Source organism: Macaca thibetana, chromosome 4 (genome assembly GCF_024542745.1).
Source record: "Macaca thibetana thibetana isolate TM-01 chromosome 4, ASM2454274v1, whole genome shotgun sequence".
Taxonomy (NCBI): domain Eukaryota; kingdom Metazoa; phylum Chordata; class Mammalia; order Primates; family Cercopithecidae; genus Macaca; species Macaca thibetana.
Genome location: NC_065581.1, coordinates 29,352,642 through 29,369,634, shown reverse-complemented (window position 1 = coordinate 29,369,634; position 16,993 = coordinate 29,352,642). Strand labels below are relative to the sequence as shown.

The 16,993-nt window shown below is 47.1% G+C and overlaps 1 protein-coding gene across 1 annotated transcript in view; it reads left to right on the top strand.

Moving 5' to 3' along the window:
* The window catches only part of GABBR1 (gamma-aminobutyric acid type B receptor subunit 1), a 30,447-nt gene extending 16,382 nt beyond the window's left edge, over positions 1-14,065 (top strand). Inside the window, exons 12-23 of the mRNA XM_050788357.1 lie at positions 2,816-3,058; positions 3,688-3,751; positions 5,328-5,405; positions 6,948-7,098; positions 7,594-7,726; positions 9,096-9,212; positions 9,310-9,417; positions 9,849-9,942; positions 10,627-10,754; positions 11,331-11,459; positions 11,680-11,823; positions 12,592-14,065. Of these exons, the coding sequence (XP_050644314.1) occupies positions 2,816-3,058; positions 3,688-3,751; positions 5,328-5,405; positions 6,948-7,098; positions 7,594-7,726; positions 9,096-9,212; positions 9,310-9,417; positions 9,849-9,942; positions 10,627-10,754; positions 11,331-11,459; positions 11,680-11,823; positions 12,592-12,765 (1,563 nt within the window). The 3' untranslated portion in view covers positions 12,766-14,065. The remainder of the gene's footprint in view (positions 1-2,815; positions 3,059-3,687; positions 3,752-5,327; positions 5,406-6,947; positions 7,099-7,593; positions 7,727-9,095; positions 9,213-9,309; positions 9,418-9,848; positions 9,943-10,626; positions 10,755-11,330; positions 11,460-11,679; positions 11,824-12,591) is intronic.
* Positions 14,066-16,993: the final 2,928 nt, after the last annotated feature.

Sequence of the window (16,993 nt, the reverse complement as noted above, 5' to 3'; positions counted from 1 at the left end):
CAATCTCAGCTCACTGCAACCTCTGCCTCCTGGGTTCAAGCGATTCCCCTGCCTCAGCCTTCTGAATAGCTGCGATTATAGGCGCATACCACCATGCCCAGCTAATTTTTTTTGTATTTTTGGTAAAGATGGGGTTTCACCATGTTGGTCAGGTTGGTCTTGAACACCTAACCTTGTGATTCTCTCCTCGGCCTCCTGAAGTGCTGGGATTACAGGCATGAGCCACTGCACCTAGCCAAGTCCGGCTAATTTTTTTTTTTTTTTGAGATGGAGTCTCGCTCTGTTGCCCAGGCTGGAGTGCAATTGGCATGATCTCCGCTCACTGCAACCTCTGCTTTTTGGGTTCAAACGATTCTCCTACCTCAGCCTCCCAAGTAGCTGGGATTACGGGAGCCCACCAACACACCCAGCTAATTTTTGTATTTTTAGTAGAGATGAGGTTTCACCAGGTTGGCCAGGCTCTCTGGAATTCCTGACCTCAGGTGATCCACCTGCCTTAGCTGCCCAAAGTGCTGGGATTACAAGCATGAGCCACCGAGCCACTGTGCCCAGCCTGACTTGTTTTTTATAAAGCCTTTAAAAAAAAAAAAAATTTTTTTTTTTTTTTTTTTTTTTAAAGACAGAGCCTTGCTCTGTTGCCCGGGCTGGAGTGCGGTGGCATCATCTCAGCCCACTGTAACCTCCGCCTCCCGAATTGAAGTGATTCTCTCTCCTCAGCCCTCAGCCTACTGAGTAGTTGGGACTACAAGTGCACACCACCATACCCAGCTAATTTTTTGTATTTTGGTAGAGATGGGGTTTCATCATGTTGCCCAGCTGGTCTTGAACTGCTGAGCTCAGGCAGTCTGCCCACCTCAGCCTCCCAAAGTGCTAGGATTACAGGCATGAGCCACTGTGCCTGGCATTTTTTTTTTTTTTTTTTTTTTTAAAGAGCAGTTTTAGTTTCACAGCAGAATTGAGATGAAGGTACAGAGACTTCCCATATACTCCTCACATACTCAGCCTTCCACATTATCAACATCCTCCACTAGAGTGGTACATTTGTTACAACTGATGAATCGACATTGATACATCATAATCACCCAAAGTCCATAGTTTACGTTAGAGTTCACCCTTGGTGTTATATATTCTGTGGGTTTGGACAAATGTATAATGATGTGTATATGTACCGTTAAATACTTTACAGAGTATTTTCACTGGCCTTATCCAATGGACATTTATTGTTACTTCATTATGGTTGGGCACAGTGCTAGATGCTGATGATTAAGAAAGGGATGGGATTTGATCTTGTCCTCAAGGGTAGAACCCAGGCCCCTTCTACCCAAGGGTAGAACCCAGGCATCTTCAAAGCCCAGGCTGCTTCAAATCCCAATGTAGTAGCCACTGCTCTACACTGCCTGTGCCCTTTGCATATCTCACTTCTCCATCTCTCTAGAAAGTTGGAGAAAAAGTGAGCAAGTCATGAGGAACAAAGTTATTTGTTTGTTCTTCATTCATCTATTTATTCTTTCATTAGTGTATGTGTTAATACATTCCAAACCCAAACAATTATTTGTATGGTCCCCTGTGTGTTACTTGTGGTTTGCCAAGAAGTAGTTGCTAAGCTTTTCCTTGTATGGTTTCTGGTAAGGAAGGAATGATGTGATTTTTTCCAGTATGTAGAATGTAGTTCCAAGAGGTTAAATAATTTACCTACAGTTATTTAGCCAAACAAGGTTACTGCAAGGTATATGAAGTCCGGTCTCTTTTTTTTTTTTTTTTTTTGAGACGGAGTCTTTGCTCTGTCACCCAGGCTGGGGTGCAGTGGCGCGAACTCGGCTCACTACAAGCTCCGCCTCCTGGGTTTACGCCATTCTCCAACCTCAGCCTCCCGAGTAGCTGGGACTACAGGCGCCCGCCACCTCGCCCGGCTAGTTTTTTTTGTACTTTTAGTAGAGACGGGGTTTCACCGTGTTAGCCAGGATGGTCTCGATCTCCTGACCTTGTGATCCGACCGTCTCGGCCTCCCAAAGTGCTGGGATTACAGGCGTGAGCCACCGCGCCTCGGCTACCAACAAAGTGCTGGGATTACAGGCGTGAGCCACCGCGCCCGGCCCGAAGTCCGGTCTCTTAACCCAGTTCATGAGAGAGTTAAAGGAACTATAATTCTTTTTAGCTTTCTTGGAAAAAGAAGGTTGAATGTTAGGAGGGGTGTGGGTAGGATTGAGTAATGGACTTCAAAAATGTGAAGGATATTTCTGTAGTTTTCAGTCTTCCGAAAGCCCTCTAAGAGGAAGTGAACTGAAAGCACACAAGAATGGCAAGAAGTTAGCACGCTGAAGAAAATTCCTCCTGGTTGGCAAGCAGAGTGAGAAGACTGTGCTATCACCTTTTCTAGAATCTTTCAGAACTGTAGGAGCTGTTAGTTCCTCGGTTAACTCTATGAAGAAAGTCAGAAGGATCAGAGAACATCAATGTCACAACTCTTCATTGGAATATCCATGTCTCCCCCTTTACTCTAGCTCTACCTTCCATCCTTTGCCACTCATTATCCAGAGTGTTTATTTGTTAAACTTCTCTGTTTGCAGTTCTGAGCTAGCAACTATACACACTAAGACCATCGGACACAGCTAATCCCTGCTCTAGTCTAGTAGCTTCCGATCTAAGGCAGACACATGGGTATAGTTAAAGATTTTGAATGTACATATGCCCAATCTGACAACAGTAACACAAACCATCCATTCAAGTAGAAGTGTTTGAGCCAGAATTGGATTGCACCCCTTCCCCCACACCCACACACATTTCAGTTCTTTCCTCATGATTTTTTCCTCCTAAGACATCCCAGGAATTTGTGGAGAAACTAACCAAGCGACTGAAAAGACACCCTGAGGAGACAGGAGGTTTCCAGGAGGCACCGCTGGCCTATGATGCCATCTGGGCCTTGGCATTGGCCCTGAACAAGACATCTGGAGGAGGCGGCCGTTCTGGCGTGCGCCTGGAGGACTTCAACTACAACAACCAGACCATTACCGACCAAATCTACCGGGCAATGAACTCCTCGTCCTTTGAGGGTGTCTCTGTGAGTTACAACTTCCTTCATACTCCCTTGTCTTCCCAATCTCAAGAGAGACTCCCTAGAAGCACCTTCTACAAACATGCATTCTCTGTTTCTCTTAGTTACTTCTTTGCAATAATCAGTCTCCGACCAGAGAAGTAGGGATCTTCAAATTCGAAAAACCCATCAAAGACTAGAGGGAAAAAAAGGATGTATTCCATTTTTTTAAACCCCTCCCCTCATTTCTTTTCAAACTAGTCCGAGTATTCATGAGTCAGATGAGAATTGTAGGATTTTGAAAGACAAAACAGTCTGAAAGGTCATCTTGTTATTCCTTTTAAAATGGAAAGATTAGTTTCCAGAGAGATTTGCTGACTTGCTTAGGCCACACAACCAGAAACCTGCTGGTGTTCTGTCTGGGGATTTTTTCCCATTCAAATCTCATGAGTGAAGCTCCTTCTCCAAAGAATAATGTTTCTAAAATCTAGGGTATGGGCATCTGGGGTATGTCCTATATGCAGGCAAATGCCATAAATAGCATTCATTCAGAGGCTCAATTACATCAAAAACAGAAGGATTTAAAGAGTCCCTGATGTTCTCTTTCACTCCTGCTTTTATCCCCTTTGCCTTCCTCCACATGTTCCTTCCCTCAGGGCCATGTGGTGTTTGATGCCAGTGGCTCTCGGATGGCATGGACGCTTATCGAGCAGCTGCAGGGTGAGTACTGGGGCAGGAGGGGACTGGACATGGGGGCCCAGCTGGGGCTGGGCTGGGATGCCACCTGGGGAAGAATATCACAGACATCACAAGATTGCCCTGGCACCTCCCCACTTCTGCCCTTCTCTTTTAACCCTGTTCATCAAGCTTGTAAATAATAATAATAAAAAGCTTAGCTACAAGTAGATTGATGTCTTTGAATTGCACTGGTTTTGCTCTCGAAAGGAGGTGTGTAGGCTGGGTGTGGTGGCTCACCCCTGTAATCCCAGCACTTTTGGGAGGCCAAGGCGGGCAGATCATGAGGTCAGGAGTTTGAGACCAACCTGACCAGCATGGTGAAACCCTGTCTCTACCAAAAATACAAAAAAAAAAAAAAAAAAAAAAGAAAAAAATTAGCTGGGTGTGGTGGCAGGCGCCTGTAGTCCCAGCTACTTGGAAGACTGAGGCAGGAGAATCATTTGAACCCAGGAGGCAGAGGTTGTAGTGAGCCGAGATCATGTCACTGCACTCCGGCCTGGGTGATAGAGTGAGACTCTGTCTCAAAGAAAAAAGAAAAGAAAAGAGGCATGTAAATTAAAAACAGCTACTCTCTTTCCCAGTGGCTTCCATTCATTTCACAAATTTCCCCTTGAGTGGCTTGGGTTGAGAGGTTGATGACTTGTCAGTTAGACTCAAGAAAGCTGAATCTAGGAGAACTGCTACTTTTTTTTAAGGGAATACGCCAAATTTCCTTGCTGTGTAAACTATCATTTCTAATTTATCTTCAGTGTGTATAGCTTGGCTTTTGTAGATTGTATTTTCTTGAAACTTAGCACACTTAGGTATTTGCAGAACTTCTAGGAGTTAATTTTTCTGCTCCACCCAGCTCTCAGTCTTTTACGGCATGGCCAAGAGAGCTATTTCTTGGCCTCCTGTGAAAAGTTTCTTTCTTCCTTTCTCCCCACCTCCACATCCTCTCAGCTCCTCTTTGTATCCAGGACAAGAGGAAGTGGACTTCAGCCATGGTGAAAGGAGTGTGAGTTGGCTTTTGAAGGAAAAGTTATGGTAACGGAAACAGTTCTAGAACAGAAATCTTAGAAGTGACCAAATTTTACTCAATGGCGCTTTAAGAGGCAGATATAACTTATCCAAGGAATTAAAACCTAAGCCAACGGAAGAGAATGTTCTAAAATTAAAATGAAAGCCACTGGGAAAATAGAGCCTGCCCATCATGAGAGGAAGAATAAGCAGAAATATGTGTAAAGCTTTAGAAGCCAAAATCAAAGTGAGAGACATCTCGCCGAGAGAGGTGTGAGGAATGGAATAGGTGGCAGACATGTTGTGGAGCCTCCTCACTGAAGACTTTTAAACATAGATATTCTTATTTATTTGAGTTGCCTTGGGAACCACCTTATATTGCTTTTAAGTCATGTTGCTGATTCAAGCGACTCGTAGGTCCTTCCAAGCATCCTTTAGGGCCTCAGGTGAAAATAAAATCAGATACAGCCATGCAAAGCTAGGGAAGTGGGAAGTTGAAAATGCCTAGGATCAGCTCTTTGGCTCCCTGTGGTCACTCCTTTTATTGTCGTCTGCCCAGGTGGCAGCTACAAGAAGATTGGCTACTATGACAGCACGAAGGATGATCTTTCCTGGTCCAAAACAGATAAGTGGATTGGTGAGTGGATCTTGTTTGTATTTTCCTTCAGCCCCTCTGGACAATCAAGGGAAAAAGTCATGCCTTTGAGTGAGGATGGAATGGTGGAGACTATTAGGTTGGTATGTGGCTGGCAGCTGGGCTAGGAGAAAGGGTTAAGTGAGAGTGAATACAACCCCTAAGGCGTGGGTAGGGGAGACTGGTGTATTTGGAGAGGGAATAGGCGGTGGTTATACTATTTTTAATAGTACATTGCTGGGGTAACTGGGGATTAGAGGCAGGGGGTGGGCAGAGGGCGGGAAATGGAAACTCCATTTGGGTTTCCCAGATGTCCTGGTGTCTTGATATATTTGAACCAGCTACTTCAAGCCCAGAGCTGTCTCTTTGTCTGTCTCTTTAGTTTAACGGTTGCTTAAACTATGGAGGAGGAGGGAAAACCTCATGTAATTGTCATCTGCCAAAATGTGCTTGTTATTTTTATATGCATTTTTAAAAATTTTCCTATTTTTATATAATTTTAGAGGTACACATGCAGTTGTGTTACATGAATATATTGCATAGTGGTGAAGTCTGGGCGTTTAGTGCGCCTGTCACCCAAATCGTGTACATTGTACCTAATAGGTAGTACTTCATCCCGCAAAATATACTTTTTAAAGAGGGAAAGTAAGCAGTTATTCTTTGTGTACTTGGCCTTAATGATAGGACATGGGAGAGAAACTGAAGGGGGACAAAAGGAGGGACCTACTGATAAAAGAAAGGCTCCTTGAGAATGAAGGGGAGGCCCAGCCATTGAAGACGGCTGCCATCTGCCCTGCCCAGTGGAAATCTAGTCATTCCCAGCACTGCTGGAGTTTTGCCCTTTTTTTTTTTTTACAATTTGAATTTAGGACAGTGTTCTGGGTTGCTATAAATGCTGCATGGCCTAAATTATTCTTAAAAAAAAAAAAAAAAACTAAGCAAATTGCAATTAGTTTTTTTGGTGAACTCTGACAAATTTGAACCCGTAATAATAACTGGAAAACATCTTTGGGAATATCACCCTGCCAGGATTAAAATTTCAGATTAGTTTTCCTTCTTTTTTTTTTTTTGTCTTAAGATTAGGTGTCCACCCTAGATACTTCAAGGCCTTTTTAGCTTTATGATTCAATAATTGTCGTTCGAAACTTTGATTTGGGTTATAAGAGACCTTATAACATTTTTTAGTTATCCCCTTCTTTCTCTTCCCATTTTCCTTTGCTGTAAGAAAGACAGAAAAACTTAAAGAACAAACAAAAACAAAGACTACAACTTTGGTGACATGCCTCAGCATTTCCCAACCTATGGATAGACCATTCACTCCATCTTCTCATCTCGTTTCTGGTTGCTTCCTAACGGCCCCAGTGGCACTGAGCATTCTGCCTGCGGTAACCTCTGTTCAGTGCAGTTAGGGCCTCATGTCCCCAGCCAATGACTGAAGCCTGTCAGCAATCTAGTTCTTTGCCCTTTTCTCCTATCCCGTCTTCATTCCTTTGTCCTCCTTCCCTTCTCTTTTCCCTTCCCCTCCTCCTCCCCTGTGCCATGCAGGAGGGTCCCCCCCAGCTGACCAGACCCTGGTCATCAAGACATTCCGCTTCCTGTCACAGAAACTCTTTATCTCCGTCTCGGTTCTCTCCAGCCTGGGCATTGTCCTAGCTGTTGTCTGTCTGTCCTTTAACATCTACAACTCACATGTCCGGTAAGTTTCTCTTCTGACGTTTTCCTTGTCTGCCTCTCTGAGATACTGATCATGTTCCTGGACAGGATGAGAATGAAACCTGTGTAACGTGCATAGCCATGTATCATGGAGTTTTTCATTCTGACTTGTTAAGAATGAAAACAGGGAAACCAGATATAACCCCCACTCCTACTCCAAAGTAGCTAACTGGAAGGAAAAAGAAAAGAAGAGAAAAAAACAACCTTTGGGGCCAGGTCTCACAGTCTTGGACTCTACATAGATAGCCTGTATTCTAGTGGGAGCCTGTGCTTGAGAAGCCCTCTGCAACTCCATCTTCAGCCCCATGACTGCATTGCTTTGCCTCTCAAGGCTCCACTGTCTTCTCCAATCCTGTCTTCCTTTAGCCCCTGGCCCTGAAATTAGGGTCATGCCGTTGCATGGTATTTGGAGAGCTCAGCCTCCCTGGAGAAGAGGGGTAATTATCTCTCCCTGTCACCCTCTCCACCTCTGCCCTAGTTATATCCAGAACTCACAGCCCAACCTGAACAACCTGACTGCTGTGGGCTGCTCACTGGCATTAGCTGCTGTCTTCCCCCTGGGGCTGGATGGTTACCACATTGGGAGGAACCAGTTCCCTTTCGTCTGCCAGGTGAGGAGGTGGTGGGCAAATTCCTCACAGAATGTGGCTCTCCCACCCGTCTCAGGAGCGCCTTCCATGATTTATGGTTCTCTGCCTTTCCTCCTCAGCTTTCCCTGACTCTTGTCCCTGTTCTTTCCTTCTAGCATCACCCCTCTGGTCTCTGTTTGGCTCTGTCCCTTCTTTCTGTGCCTGCAGGCCATTTTCATTCTGTAGTTCACTTGTCAGTTCCAAGGTTGCCATGGCAGGCCTTGCAGAGAAGAGGGAGCCATTGAAGGCAAAGGAAGGGGATTTGCTCAAAGGTCTCCTGAACAATGGTTGCTTGTCTGTGGTGTGGGGGCTGAGAATCAGAACTGTGGACCTCCCTTGGGAGCCTCTGTTGGGTTTGGAAGGATGGAAGCAGAGATCAAAACAGACAGCAGAGAGAGTTGGGGGGAAGGGACCACTGCCACACAGGGAGGAGGGGCTCTGGGACTATTGGTACATGGAAGGTTCTAGTGCTGTGGGGAGAGGCCAGCTTCAACAGTGGTAGTTGATTGGTTCTCTTTTGCACTGGTGGAAACACCCACTCTTTTCTCCTGATCTGCCTGCCTGTCCTTGCTCTCTCTTTTTCCTCTGCTCTGTGCTGTCCTGATCATACATCTGTGCACATGGCATTTCCATGCACATGCACATGCAGTTCATCAGGAATCCTCTGTTCCCAGTGAGGCCAGAGTGCAGCTGGAGAAGCAGACAATTAGCTGCAGTGCAGTAGGAGAGGTTCCAGAGTAGAGATCTGCACAGAGTGCTTTGGGGGCAAAGAAGGGAATGCAGCTCACTGTTGGTGTGATTGGGTGGACCTCCGTGAGGAGGTGCATTTGAATACTGAAGGACAAATAGGATTTTATCAGCTAGAGAAATAGGGGAAGGCTACTTCAGGGGCATAGGGAGCATTGTGTGGCTAGAAAATACTTGAAAGAGAGTAGATGAAGAGAAAGTGGGTAGTTCAGCATGGCTGGAGCGTGGGGTAGATGCAGGGCTGGGAGATGAGCCTAGCTGGACAGGTTGGTGGGAGCATGTTGTGAAGGGTCTGTGTCACATCCAGAAGTGTTCAGGCTGTAACTTATAGATACTGGGGAGTGGTTGGAGGTTTTTGGCCACTAAAGCCAGGAGGTTTTAGCAAGATCACCTTGGTGGTGTGGAAGTAGAGGTGGATGGGAGGAACTGTTCAAGGTGGGGAGACTGCCCTCTCCCTGCCGCTCCCTGTCCTGTTAACATTTTCCCATCCTCCCTGTGTCACCATGTGCTCCCTGCCCACACTCCCTTAGGGTTCTGCCCATCCTTACTGAAGTCCCTGCTACTAGCCTACCCTATTCTGCCTGTGCCCTCTCTTCTTTTCTAGGCCCGCCTCTGGCTCCTGGGCCTGGGCTTTAGTCTGGGCTATGGCTCCATGTTCACCAAGATTTGGTGGGTCCACACGGTCTTCACAAAGAAGGAAGAAAAGAAGGAGTGGAGAAAGGTGAGTTGCTGCCCAATACTTAGCCCCCAGATCCTTGGCTCCTGGGGCACAGAGCATTTTTGCCTGATGTGCCTGTTCTCCCCACATATTTATCCAGACTCTGGAACCCTGGAAGCTGTATGCCACAGTGGGCCTGCTGGTGGGCATGGATGTCCTCACTCTTGCCATCTGGCAGATTGTGGACCCTTTGCATCGAACCATTGAGGTACCGCTGGAGAGGAGGTGCTGTGGTCAGGAGAATGAGCAGGACTCAGTGGCCATCAGGGCCCGGGGTTGTGTGTGGTCTTGAGGGATGAAGCTACTTGGTGAGAGTGCCTTCCTCATATTGGAAGCTCTTCCTTTCCTTCCTGGAAGGAGCCCCTCATAGGCCTCCAGATTCTGAAGAAAGAAAGATTCCTCCAGAAAACTGAAGAAAGGAAGGGGTGGGGATCTGGGAAGGGTGTGTAGAACTTCAAGGCATCAGGGCAAGTGGGGAACAAGCACCTGCAAGGGTTCAGGAAAACATTCTCAGGCCTGGAGTGAGATTTGGCATCAGCATTGAGGGTCTCATAGGAGAACAGCTGGAAGCCAGAGAAGCATTGAGGAGAGGAGGGGAGGCTGGCAGCCATCTTTCTTGTGACCTTGTTTCTCCCCTAGACATTTGCCAAGGAAGAACCAAAGGAAGATATCGACGTCTCTATTCTGCCCCAGCTGGAGCATTGCAGCTCCAGGAAGATGAATACATGGCTTGGTGTGTGGGATGTGGGCAAAGGAGGGCAGGGATGCACAAAGGCAGGAGGGAAGGCAAGGGCAGAGGGCTTGGAGGGAGAGGGGTCTTTGGAAGAGGAGGTAGAGAGCGTCTCAACCCAGTTTGAACACCCTACTCTTTATTATTGCACTAATCTTTTCTGAGAATAGGGGAGAGTTGCTCTTTTGCTATGAGGAGCTTAGGGCCCAAAGCACAGATGAAGAACTTGTGTTCAGCAGAGGGACAAGTGAGGGTAATCCACCGCCAGACCCGACGTTATCTTCTAGATCCCCCTTGACCTTATTAACATTGTTCGATTCATGGTCACAAATGGCAAACCTACCCTCTGCCTGGAAAACCACCTTCCCCACTGGAGGGTAAGGGTGAGGCATGTGTGGCCCAGACTGGCCTATTTCTAGATATTCAGCAAGCTCTTGCCTGACTGACAGCAGCTCGCCACCATTGCCTTCCTGTGTGAATCCCAGGAAAAAGTGATGAGGTCTGGGCAAGTTGGGTGGACATAGCGGGTAGGGGATACAGGGTGAGGTTTGCTAGGTCAGAGGGGCTGGATTGGAGAGGAGGGCCCCCTTTCCATTGCAGAGTAGGTGAAGGGCAGAGAGGGGACGGGGATTGAGTGAGGAGCGTTGTGGTCCTTGTTGCTCAAGTGACTCTCTCCTGCCATTCTAGGCATTTTCTATGGTTACAAGGGACTGCTGCTGCTGCTGGGAATCTTCCTTGCTTATGAGACCAAGAGTGTGTCCACTGAGAAGATCAATGACCACCGGGCTGTAGGCATGGCTATCTACAATGTGGCCGTGAGCATTGACCCCCTGGCATTGACCCTGTGGGTTGACCACCACAGCCCAGATGTGATGGACTAGGAAGAATCAATGCTAGATCTGGGATCGGTTGCTTAGGAGTCTTAAAAAGTTTGTTAATTCTTCAGGTTTACAAAGCACTTTACAGTTTACTAAGCTCACTGTAGACATTGTATCATTAATCTTACAGCTACCCAATGAAGTAGATATTAGTATCCCTACTTTATAGGTGAGAAAACAAAAACACAGAGAAGTTAAATTGCTTGTCTGTGGTTGATGGACTGGACTCTGTTGACATTTCCTACCAGGGACCGACTCTGGAGGACCTGGAATGTGTGCATAGAGATCCTGGGAGTTCCTGCCTTGAGGGGAATGGTCTACCAAGAGTGAAAACTGGTTTGGGACCGTTTGAGATTTTTCTCAATCTGTATTTCAGGATGATCCTGAATTTGGATCCTTTTCAAAGGGAAAGTTCACCAGGAAACTGCATAGGCTCCCTCCCATGGGAAGTAAACTCTGGATCTTGTCTGAGCCTGCAGACCTGAGACTCCCTCAATGTGTCTTTCCCTCTAGGTCCTGTGCCTCATCACCGCTCCTGTCACCATGATTCTGTCCAGCCAGCAGGATGCAGCCTTTGCCTTTGCCTCTCTTGCCATAGTTTTCTCCTCCTATATTACTCTTGTTGTGCTATTTGTGCCCAAGGTGAGGTTCTATTTTTTCTCTCACCCTCTTTAGTCCCATGTTCCCTCCCTCCCTCCTTCCTACAGTACTGAGTTCCTCTGCCCTTCCATTCACCCTCCTTTCACTCCTCCCCTTGTTTGGGCCCAACTCTCTTAGCATTCTTTCCACCTCCAACTTTCCATCAGCCATTCACTAGTACAGTCACTGCTGGGCCACCCCACACCCAAACATTTGCCCCCAGATGCGCAGGCTGATCACCCGAGGGGAATGGCAGTCGGAGGCGCAGGACACCATGAAGACAGGGTCATCGACCAACAACAATGAGGAGGAGAAGTCCCGGCTCTTGGAGAAGGAGAACCGCGAACTGGAAAAGATCATTGCTGAGGTGCGGGGGTGGGTGTCAGGGTGGGGTGTTGGAGTGGTGGGGTCCAGGAGGCTTGTGTCTTAGCTTGGGTTGTCTGAAGCCAAGCCTGAGGTACAGGGTCAGATGTTCTTGGTTCATGGAGGGGAGGGTCCTAGGAGAACAACCTGTAAGGAGTGAGTGGAGCAGGATAGGGGAGGGGAAAGGGCTGAGCAAGATTCTGTCTCAGGCAAAATCCAGTGTTGGCCTGACAGGTGGAGGGGCTCTGGAGTGGGAGCTATGTGGTTGACTCAGCCTCCTTAAGGCAAGAGGATGGCTGTTGGCCGTGGGTGGCAACTGAAGAGAGGCAGCAGTGAGCCTCTAGTAGTCAACACTCACAGCAGCTGGGTGTCGCATGCAGCCCCAGCATAAAGGACCTGGGCAGGCGTTCACTGTGCCCTAGGCTGTCATTAGGGGCTGGTGCAATGCCAAAGAGAAGGATGTTCCAACTGGGTTGACACAAATCTCCCTGATTTATTGGAAGCTCTGTGCACTGACTTTTCTCTCCTTCTGCACTTTTTCCTTTTGTTTTTAAATTCTCTCTTATTTTCTTGATCTCATTTTTTTATTGGTATCCCCATTATGTTCTCTGGCTTTTCTTGTTCTATTTTGATTTCTCCTTTTAATTTCTTCTGTCCACTTACCCTATGTCCTCCCCCCTACATTTTTCTATGCCCTTCCTCTCTTTCTCTCCTCCCCACCCCTTCATTACTTCCTCTTCCCCTACTCTCCCAATTGTGCTTCTTCCTCCAGAAAGAGGAGCGTGTCTCTGAACTGCGCCATCAACTCCAGTCTCGGCAGCAGCTCCGCTCCCGGCGCCACCCGCCGACACCCCCAGACCCCTCTGGGGGCCTGCCCAGGGGACCCCCTGAGCCCCCCGACCGGCTTAGCTGTGATGGGAGTCGAGTGCATTTGCTTTATAAGTGAGGGCAGGGTGAGGGAGGACAGGCCAGTAGGGGGCGGGAAAGGGAGACGGGGAAGGGCAGGGGACTCAGGAAGCAGGGGGTCCCCATCCCCAGCTGGGAAGAACATGCTATCCAATCTCATCTCTTGTAAATACATGTCCCCCTGTGAGTCCTGGGCTGATTTGGGTCTCTCATACCTCTGGGAAACAGACCTTTTTCTCTCTTACTGCTTCATGTAATTTTGTATCACCTCTTCACAATTTAGTTCGTACCTGGCTTGAAGCTGCTCACTGCTCACGCGCTGCCTCCTCAGCAGCCTCACTGCATCTTTCTCTTCCCATGCAACACCCTCTTCTAGTTACCACGGCAACCCCTGCAGCTCCTCTGCCTTTGTGCTCTGTTCCTGTCCAGCAGAGGTCTCCCCACAAGTGCTCTTTCCACCCCAAAGGGGCCTCTCCTTTTCTCCACTGTCATAATCTCTTTCTATCTTACTTGCCCTTCCACACTTTCTCACATTTGTCTCCCCCTGAATTTTGCTTCCTTTGGGGGCTCATTCTTTTCACCAAGGCTCACATGCTCCTTGCCTCTGCTCTTTGTGCACTCATGCTCAGCACACATGCATCCTCCCCTCTCCTGCGTGTGCCCACTGAACATGCTCGTGTGCACCGCGTTTTTCCCATGTGCTTTCTTCATGTTCAGTCACATGTGCTCTCAGGCGCCCTGCATTCACAGCTACGTGTGCCCCACTCACGGTTATGGGTCTGCCCTCGAGCGTGTTTGGGTAGGCATGTGCAATTTGTCTAGCATGCTGAGTCGTGTCTTTCCTGTTTGCACACATCCATGTACTTTCCCTGTGTACCCTCCATGTACCTTGTGTACCTTCTTCCCTTAAATCATGGTATTCTTCTAACAGAGCCATATGCACCCTACCCTGCACATTGTTATGCACTTTTCCCCAATTCATGTCTGGTGGGGCCATCCACACCCTCTCCTCATCGCAGAATCTCCATTTCTGCTCAGACTCCCCCCATCTCCATTGCATTCATGTACCACCCTCAGTCTACACTCACAGTCATCTTCTCCCAAGACTGCTCCCTTTTGTTTTGTGTTTTTTTTTTGAGGGGAATTAAGGAAAAATCAGTGGGGGCAGGTTTGGAGGGCTGCTTCCAGTGGATAGTTGATGAGAATCCTGACTAAAGGAAGGCACCCTTGACTGTTGGGATAGACAGATGGACCTACGGGGCAGGAGGTGGCGTCCCTTTCACACTGTGGTGTCTCTTGGGGAAGGATCTCCCCGAATCTCAATAAACCAGTGAACAGTGTGACTCGGCACCTTGCACTCTTCCTGTGAACAGAATGGGCTTCAATCCAAGAAGGAAGGCTCAGAGGACTCCAAGTTCATGAAAAGGCATTGAAGCAGAGGGTGAAAAGAGGTGTTTTATTGATCCATTGAGGGCTTAGCAGAATAAAGCAGGACATGATTAAGTCTGAGATTAGTGAGTGAGGACACTACTGGTTAAAAGTGTGGGCTCTGGAGTCAGACTGCCAGGGCATCAGATCCAACCACATGCAAACATTTTCTTAGTCTCTATTCCCCATGTCCTCATCTATAAAAGTGAGAATAACAATAATAATACATTCCTCCATATGTTGGGTACAAAGACTATATAAATTGTGCATTCAGGTGCCTAGGATAGCCCTTGGGCCATGGTATATGTTGCGTGAATGTTAGCCTCTGTCCCTGCTGTTTAATGAGTACCTCGACAGTAGTGGGCATGAATTGGGAGCCTGGAGCAAGTGCCTAAGCGTCCCCTCTAGGGACGCTCCTTCCCAGAAACTAAGAACAGTAAAAGAATGATGACTGCTGGAAGGTAATGGATGAGATGGCCACTGAGTGCTTCCAAACTGAAACATCTTTGTCTAGGAACTCTGAGCATTTTGGAAATAATTTGCTATCAAAATGAAAAAAATTTTGAATGGGCAAGGGCCGAAACACTTGCCTGAGACTTTAAACATTTTTTTGTGTCGTCTTGGAGAGTGCTTTTTTGAAGCTCAACTTTTCTTTTACTTTGGCACTGATTTTTAAAATGATTCTCAGATTTTTGTAAGAGAGCTGCAAGGGTTGGATGGGCCCTGTCATTCATTGACCTGTTAAGTGCCAATTTCTGAACTTCCACTAAAGCATGAGGTGGTGAATCTTAGACCAGTACTTGAAAAACGTTCCACAGTGATTATCCACCTGGGACCAGTTGGACTTAATTTGAGTCTCTCTTCTTCCCACAGTGGAATATCCTCTAGGGAAAGAGAAGAAGCCAATGGAGTAGATAAGCCTGCAGTGTGGAAAATGAATAGTTGGCATCAGAACAGCAGCAGGAGGCTGGGCGCGGTGGCTCACGCCTGTAATCCCAGCACTTTGGGAGGCTGAGATGGGTGGATCACGAGGTCAGGAGTTCAAGACCAGCCTGGCCGAGATGGTGAAACCCTGTCTCTACTAAAAATACAGGAATTAGCTGGGCATGATGGTGTAATCCCAGCTGCTCCGGAGGCTGAGGCAGATAATTGCTTGAACCCAGGAGACAGAGGTTGCAGTGAGTTTGTGCCATTGTACTCCAGCCTGGGCGACAGAGTGAAACTCCATCTCAAAAAAAAAAAAAAAAAAAAAAAGAAGAAAAGAAACAGTAGCAGAACCTATAGAATAGCCATGGGTAGAACCTAAAAGACCCAAATTATCATCTCAAACTTGCATTGCACTTAGGTGGGCTATAAATTATAAACAAAGGGTGAACAGTTCTACTGGGGTCAAAGGTGAGCCAGACACTGCTAGCAGGAGTGCAGGAGTCTCAAGCCAGATGGTGGGACTAGCAGAGTGCCCAGTGCAAAGGGATGGGAAGGAGTGAGATTGAGGATATTATAAAGGTACTTAGAAGAGAACTTGTAAGATTTTTACTGGCCAAATTTAAAACATGACTGAGCACTGTTTTTCATACAGGCCTCCTACTAATAAGAAAAACAATTTTGAGATAACTGCTTGTTTGAGTTCACAGTTAATGTTCCTGATGATTAAGATCAGTTGCAAATGTACATCTGTCAATGCTCATCTACAATCAGACTTCATGTATCCATTTTTGAAAGTGTCTTTTCAGGGAGAAAGGTGCTATTGATTAGCACTAATACTAATTATTAAGGTATTAATTATATATAATTACAATGAGATACACACACACACACACACACACTCAAAGATATTTAATTAATGTATAATTGTACCCCAAGAGGCGCAAAGGAGATGTGTTGCCAGGTGGAGAGGCTACCACTTGGCAGTTCTGGGAGGACTTGCTCCCTGGGCTCTGTGAGGCACGCTTTGCGTTTCCAGCCCTGCCTTAGGGTAGGGTTCAGATCACTTTCTGACTTTGGAATGTCCTGGAATGTAGACTTCCTGCAGGCTTCCATGTCCCCTGCTTTTCCCTGACTTAGCCTGTTGCCTCCCTGCCCTCCTGTTGGTTGTCTACCAGTGGAGAGCATTTTGTGTGCACTTGGTTGCTACATTAGTTGGGTTATCTTCAACAAGTGTTGATGGTGAGTTGCTGTGGCAGGTGCTTTGCTTGGCACTGAGGCAAAATGGGGAGTAAGATGGCTTTCAAGGGTTGTACCTTCTTGACATGTAAATAAATAAATGAGATCACTTAAGAGAGCAACCAGGAGTGTTAGGCATCTCACAACCATTAGCTCTGGTGTGAAGGACAACTCTAAAAGCGAGGGAATTGTGTGTCATTTTCTGGGGTCACAGAGCTACTAAGGAGCAAAGCAAGCATTCAAACTGCATATATTATCTATTGCCACAAAACCTGTTACCCTAAATGGCTTCAGACAACAATAATCATTTATTATCATGGTTTTTGTGGGCTAGAAATTCAGATAGGGTACGGTGGGGAGGGTTCACCCTGCTCCATAGCATCTGGAAGGTCAGAAATCTGGGGGCTGTTGTTGTCCAAAGGGTCCTTCACTCAGCGTCTAATGGGGGTGTTGGCTGTTGGCAGAGACCTCAGCGAGGGCTGTCAGCTGAAACCCCTACACATGGCCTTTCCATGTGGCCTCGTATTCCTCATGACCTAATGACAGTTCCAATGGCAAGTGGAGGCAGTTGTAGAGAGCCAGCCAGGTTTAAGCTGTATTTATTTATTTATTTTTCCTCACAAAGCCTTGAAAGTCACATAGCATCACTTCTGAGGTATTCCACTGGTCCAGGCAGT